Source organism: Crocodylus porosus, unplaced genomic scaffold (assembly GCF_001723895.1).
Source record: "Crocodylus porosus isolate Cpor-Errol unplaced genomic scaffold, CroPor_comp1, whole genome shotgun sequence".
In the NCBI taxonomy this organism is placed as follows: Eukaryota; Metazoa; Chordata; order Crocodylia; family Crocodylidae; genus Crocodylus; species Crocodylus porosus.
In genome coordinates this window covers 3,740,229-3,747,308 of record NW_017728886.1, presented here as the reverse complement: position 1 = coordinate 3,747,308, position 7,080 = coordinate 3,740,229, and the positions used below count along the sequence as shown (strand labels likewise).

Below are 7,080 nucleotides of genomic sequence, written 5' to 3'. Positions count from 1 at the left end.
ACTTGCGTGACCCTGTGACACTCCCCAACACACAAACCTCTCCATTTTGTCCAAAAATATTTTCAGTCAAATGGAAAGTTTCTGATTAATTCCAGTGGTGACACAGCCACGCTGTCAGAGTAGGGGGAAGGAAGAGCTTGTGTGTGTAAAAGAAAGGTCGTGTTCATTGTTTTTGAACTTCGGTACCCTAGGAGCAAATTTATTAGATCACTACTAATAATTAATTAATGCAAAGCTTGCATTTTTGAACCAGTGATCTCCTGGTTCTTTTCAAACATTTGTTTTTGGATTTAGGTGTTTGATCCCCAGCAGAGGAAATAGAAGATAATTTTGTTAATACCCTGTGTATTTAAACATTATTTGTTGTGTGCACATGCTAGGCAGTGTCCACGCATACGGTGAAAAACATCTTAGAACCTAAATAGATAGACCAAATAAAGCAGAAATGCAGAGGTGAAGTGATGTGCCCAAGGTCATACAGTAGGTCAGTGGCAGAGCTGAAAAGTGGACCCAGGCATCCTAACTCAGTCCCTTGCTTCAAAGCGTATTTGGAGCCAACATCAAAATATTGAATCAAAATATGAATTAGGGGGAAGTGTAGAAAGCAGCTGCACGAATAGTGACTCATTCTCTCAGGGGGCTAAGCAGCACTTTAGACCTGGTCCTAGTGATTTCCTATGGGCGAGGAGAGTCCCGAGGACAATTTTCATTGGGTGATTTGGTGGGTGGACTGATGGCAGGCAAGGAAGCCAAACTTCTGAGGGATTAAGGGGGGTATTTCTGTCTCTGTGACTGATTAATCTTTCCTTTCGCAGTTGTTAACAGCCGCCTAGCGTCCCAGCCATCGTGCTGCTTTGTGTAGGCATCAGGAGGTAAAAAATAGTGGACCTGAAAAGGCTGGAGATGATCACTAATTAGCAAACTCCCATCCAACTCCTGCACAGGGCACAGGATTATTTGGCATCCTCGGAGCAGCGATAGCATCTCAGTGAAATGGCACCTGCTGCCATCGAATGCTTGAAGTCGTTCTCCCAACGGCAGCAGCTGGCGGGCTTGCTCTTTTTGCAGTGCCTTAACATAAGGCAAAAGAAGGCAGTCAGCATTTTTGCCATTTAGGCATAAGGGATCTCATTCCCCCAACCGAAGGAGGGACGTCTGGGCATCCAGTGCAGGGGTAGCAAAAAATGTGGCAGCTCCCTGCAAGATAGGCGCTGTGTGGGACTGAATGAGGATTTCGCATGTCTCTGTGTCTTTGACATGGCTCTCCCAGGCCCGCAAGCACAGAGGAGAGCATGTGTGTGAACGTTACAGTAATGATTCGTGCTGCTAATGACTTTTAACCTTCTCGGGACACAACAGGAGCAAACCTCCTCTGGTTTCGAGGTCCACAACCTGCTTATTTTGTTTTCCCTTTGTTGACTGGTCTCTCTGAACAGCTGGGAGCTAGCGAGCAGCAGGTATTAAGGGCTGTGCAAAGGACGCTGGCAGCACACAATGGGTCATTCTTTTGAGCTTTAAAGCATGCGTTCCCAAAGATCCTGGCGCTCATTTGGATCCATTGCAAATGTCCAAGCAGCTTCTCCGCCTTATCATAGGAGGCGTAAGTGGCTATCATCCATTTGCTATCTCCAGTGAGAAATTACCTCATCGTTAAAAGGTTGCTTTAAATACCAGGGGAGGATGGATGAGCATAACATCAACAAGCTCCAAGCTCGTCCAACCGAGCACTACCTCCTACTGGGAGGAATCTCATTGCTAGTGTATGGTCATAAAAACAGAGAAAATAGGGCTGGAAGTGACCTCAAGAGGTTCATTTTCCTCCTCAAGGCAGGATCACCCCAGTCTAAACCCTCCCGGATACATATTTGTCTAACCGTCACTTAAAAATTGCCAGTAACAGAGACGGTAGGTGATTTGTTCTAGTGCTGAGCTACCCTTATGGTCAGGACGTTCTTCCTCATGACGTCCTCGACTATCTGCTGCCCTTGGAGGACGCGCCCTAGGAATCGTAAGGAGGAAACAAAGGGAAACTAGAGGTGGGGCATGGAAAGGATGAGAAATGCAAATGAAGAAAATGAGGGATAAGCATAAGGAGAAGAGAAATGAAGCAGAAGTAGAGATGGAAAGGTGGAGATGATGAGGGGAAGAGAAGTATAGTGGCTGCCACATTCCCACCAGGCCACCGTGAGTCAGACTGTCCCACAAAAACCCATTCTGTCACCAGCGCTTGCTCCCTCATCAGGCAAAGGTGTTGCTGGGGGGAAGCTGCTGGCTAACCCGCAGCTCTGCAGAAAAGGACCTGGGGGTGACAGTGGACAATAAATTGGATATGAGTTAACAGGGTGCCCTTGTTGCCAAGAAGGTTAATGGCATCCTGGGCTGCATTGGTAGGAGCGCTGCCAGCAGATCGAGGGCAGTGATTATTCCCCTCTATTCAGCACTGGGGAGGCCACATCTGGAGTCCTGTGTCCAGCTGTGGGGCTCCACTACAGAAAGGATGTGGAAATGTTGGAGAGAGTCCAGCAGAGGGAGGAAAATGGTTGTGGGCTGGGGGACAGGACTGGTGAGGAGAGGCTGAGGGAACTGGGCTGATTTAGTGTGCAGAAGAGAAGACCGAGGGGGACTGAATAGCAGCCTTCACCTCCCTGCAGGGGGGCTGCGAAGAGGATGGCGCTGGGCTGGTCTCAGTGGGGGCAGATGGCAGGACAAGGAGCAATGGGCTCAAGCTGCAGCAAGGGAAGTTGAGGTTGGATATTAGGAAAACCTATTTCGCAAAGGAGGGTGGGAAGCGCTGGAACAAGCTACCCAGAGAGGTGGTGGAGTCTCCACCCTTGGAGGTTTTTATGACCCAGCTCGATAAAGCCTTGGCTGGGTTGATCTAGCTGGTCCGAGCAGGGGGTTGGACTACACGTGACCTCCTGAGGTCCTTTTAACCCTCATTTTCTGTGATTCTGTGACCGTAACTCTGGATACTGGAAGCTATTGCCAATCTTGCCATTTCCCAGGATTGATGTCTCGGCATCATTGCGACACAGAAAAGATGTGCTGGGCACATGCTTATCGGCTTTCTTTTTTTCTTTCCCTTAGGAAACCAAGATGGACTACAGATCCTCCTTCAGTGGAGTCCCAAGGTTTTTAACCCGGCCGAAGGCCTTTCTGGTGTCTGTGGGGAAGGATGCCACCCTGAGCTGCCAGATCGTTGGAAACCCCGTCCCAGTGGTGAGCTGGGAAAAAGATAAACTTCCCATCCAGTCTGGGGGGAGGTTTAAAACGGTGGAAGATGGAGATCTATACCGGCTCACCATTTACGACCTCAGCTTGGACGACAGCGGCCAGTACATCTGCAGGGCCAGAAACACCATTGGGGAAGCTTTCGCCGCAGTCAGCATCAAAGTCGGGGAGGAGACCACCGTGACAGCATTCGCCCCGTACTTCATCCAGAAACCCTCCTCCATCAGAGTCACTTTGGGGGAAGATGCGACGTTCAGGTGCAAAGTCCAAGGCAGCCCACCGCTCTCCGTGAACTGGGAGAAGGACGGGAGGCACCTGCGGGGCCGATCGGACTCCAGGCGCTTCCAGGTCGAGTCTGCTGGGGAGTCAAACGCTCTCACGATCCAGTGCGCTCGGCTGGGGGACAGCGGGACGTACACGTGCCGAGCGGAGAACCCCATCGGCCAAGCCAGCGCTACCGCCGCGCTGGTGGTGGAGACGCAGGGTCCTTGCAACTTGGACAGCCCCAGCCACTTAGACACGGGCTATGGCAAGACCACCTCTTTGCTGTCGCATTTGCAAAAGCGGCGGGAGGAAATCAGGAAGACGGATCTATCCATCTACGGAGTCACGGATACCCATTCGTACTCAGCCGCAGAAGGGCTGTCCGGTATTGGCTACAGCCTCTCTTTAGACTACGAGCGGGCTGCCAGCCTGACCACCAAAGCAGCTCGAAATGCCACCTTCAGCGTGACGACCCGCACCTGCAACGTGACAGAGGGGAAGCATGCCAAGCTGAGCTGCTACGTGACGGGAGAGCCGAAGCCGGAGATCGTGTGGAAGAAGGACGGCGAGGTGATTATGGAAGGGCGCCGGCACATCATCTATGAGGACGAGCAGGAGAACTTTGTGCTGAAGATCCTCTTCTGCAAGCAGATTGATAATGGGCTTTACACGTGCACGGCCTCCAACCTGGCAGGACAGACCTACAGCTCCGTGCTGGTCGTTGTCAAAGGTACGGGGGGTGCGTTTCCCCATCTCCTGGCTCAAAACTTATCTCTCCTGATCAGGGCCTTGATTAATGATAGCAAAACCTCCCATTTCCCCCTTTTCTTTTCATGAAGTCTCAAAGAACCACTTGCACGTCATTGTGGAGGGAACGCCTGCCATCCAAGCCCATGCTTTGGTCTCTTCTGGGCGCCCTAAATGGCCTGCAACACCAGGGCTGTTTCCAGGAACCCATTGGCCACCCTGCTCTCTTCACATCGCCATAAACAGCTGATGGTCTCTAGACCTCTTTTCTCTATTTTTCAGTCTGCCTTCTAGTCTACCCATGTGCCCCCAGAACTGCCAGGTCCAGGCCGGCTGTGCTTCGTGCAGCCAGGAAAAGGGCAGAGATGCCTCTGGAGCTTTCTGTAAAGGGCCGATCATCCCTTGTTGACAGAGTCTGTGGACTCTGCTATAAATGAGATCAGTTTCCAATAGAAGCATGTGAAAAATCCTAAATGCAAATACCCCTGCCACCCCAAAGAAAATGTCCTTATTTCACTTTGAATATTTAAACTGTTCTCCCATCTTGCAAAATTTCAGAGGCCCACTTGCACCGTAAGAAAGGCTCTGTGCCAGTGAGACGTGCATATGTGAACAGGTCATTTTTGTCCTTTTAATGTGAACAGAATCATTTCAAAAAGCATGATTTCTAGATGGTGAAATGGCTCAGAAAAACAACAGATTTCTGCATTAAATAACAGGACAGTTTTCAGGCATATTTGTAAGAGCTCATTCTCATCCTGGGGTGTAATTAAAAACAACAACAAAATGAGGAATGCAGCATTCAAGACAAATGCATTTTGCTCCTCGTCATTTGAAAACATATTCTTTACCGCATTGCCAATCCAAATTGGGTAAGGTATTATGAGTCAAGGCTCCAAAAACCCCTCATGATACTGGTTTTTTTAAAACCCAATAAGTAGAAATATATTAATTTATTTTATATAGTTATAGCTATCTAATCTATAGATATAGATAGATAGAGATATATATCTCTCTGTATAGATATGTCTATCTATACCGATATAGATAGCTCGATAGATATCTATATCTAGCTAGACATAGATAGACATTTATAGATATAGATATCTATAGCTATATAGATAGCTCGATAGATATCTATATCTATCTAGATATAGATATAGATATTTATAGATATAGATATCTATCGAGCTATCTATATATAGATAGATAGACTTATCTATAGAGATATATATATCTATATATATATTTATATCTATAGATATCTATCTATCTGTCTATAGATATATATTTCAAGCTATCTATCTCTACCTATCTATATCTATAGATAGAGATATACATCTATAGATATTTATAGCTAGGTAGGGATATATCTTTTGCCTTCTGTTTTTGTAGTTTCTAGGGTTCACATTTTAAAGTTGATCTATGTGACCAGGTAGGTTAGAATTTTTCTTTAAAGACAAGAAAGAATGGAAAGAAAGATGAGATCTTTACCTAATCTCGTGACTCCAAAAGCTAAGGTTTTAAGAAAAATATCAAGCATCACAAGACTGGCCGAGTCTTTGCATTTTTTTGTATCTTGAACCCTGTCTTTTGTAACTGCAAGTTATTTTGAATTAGCGCACCCAGGTTTTCCCTGTTTCAGACCTCCCTTTTGCACCTTGCGGGTGGCTGGTATCATGAACACCGCTTTACCTGTCCTGCCAGAGTCCATCACCTCGGCACTAATCGGGACCTACTCATGCATGCATTGAAGTCAGTGGCAAAGCTCCCATCCATTGCAGTGTTGGCAGGCCCTTCGGTTCCTTAGTGCCGTTTGGAAAGCACAGGATGTATCTGAGTCCTGTTGACTTTGGCAAGGGCCTTAGCCCTTTCCCAGGAGACCGTCATTCCCTCACCGGGTGGGACTTGTAGGGTTATGCTCTGCTTGGTCCTTGCGCAGGAGCTCAGCTGGGGATGGGAAGAGACAAGGAGTCTCTTTGCTCAGGGTTTCCATCACCCAAAGCCCGGCCCAGTCCCAAGTGTTAGCACGCTCATAAATGCAGGGCTTGCTCCTCCAGCAGCCTAGTGGTACAAACAGCTCCAAGGGGCGTCAAGAGAAGCAGTCCGCACGTCTTGCTGTCACGTCCCATCTTAAGAGGCAATTCACGTCACCAACAGCCTCTCAAATGGCAGTATGTCTGTACTGGCCTCTTGCTAGCAGACTCATTTTGGGCCGCCAGGCCTAGAGCTTGTCAACCCAACTCATGCACACGCCATTGGCAGGGAGCGAGGGAGCGACCACCCACCCTGTGCCCGCTCTGTGGGCTAAACAGGGCATTTCTGTCTCTGAGGGCATGAAACCGAGGGCTTTGCACTGGCTTTGTTGGCTGGAAATGAAGGAAGCCGATTGCTCGAGGAAACTGCCTATGTGGAGAGAAGCAGGAACAAGGCCTCCAAATATTTGACTGCTTATACCTTCACCCTCGAGGCATGTGACTTCATTTGAAAGCAAATTCTCCGCAAGAAAGATCCCCAGATCACACTGGCAGAGTTGCTCTTTTGTCCTTCACCAAATGTATATTTATTTGGAGCCATTTAGACAACTCCCCCTCCCCCTCCTCCTCCTGCCCCCCACTTTTTTCTTTTTCCTTTTTTGGGTGAAATGTAGATGAAATTCTCTCCTTTTCTGTTACCCTGAAACAACCTGGACACGCAGAGAGGCCCCTGTGGTTTTGATACATGGGTGCCACATCAAAAATAGGCTTGTTTATGCCTTTCAAACAAAAAAGGAAGAAATGTTGCATGTCGGTCAGCCCCGTTTTTTGTTCACGTCCTATGGTTATAATGGATACGGGC

At 48.0% G+C, this 7,080-nt stretch overlaps 1 protein-coding gene across 1 annotated transcript in view; it reads left to right on the top strand.

The window, feature by feature from the left end:
• The window catches only part of OBSCN (obscurin, cytoskeletal calmodulin and titin-interacting RhoGEF), a 223,829-nt gene that overhangs the window by 10,396 nt on the left and 206,353 nt on the right, over positions 1–7,080 (top strand). The window contains exon 2 of the mRNA XM_019543669.1: positions 3,088–4,225. Within this exon, the coding sequence (XP_019399214.1) occupies positions 3,097–4,225 (1,129 nt within the window). The 5' untranslated portion in view covers positions 3,088–3,096. The remainder of the gene's footprint in view (positions 1–3,087; positions 4,226–7,080) is intronic.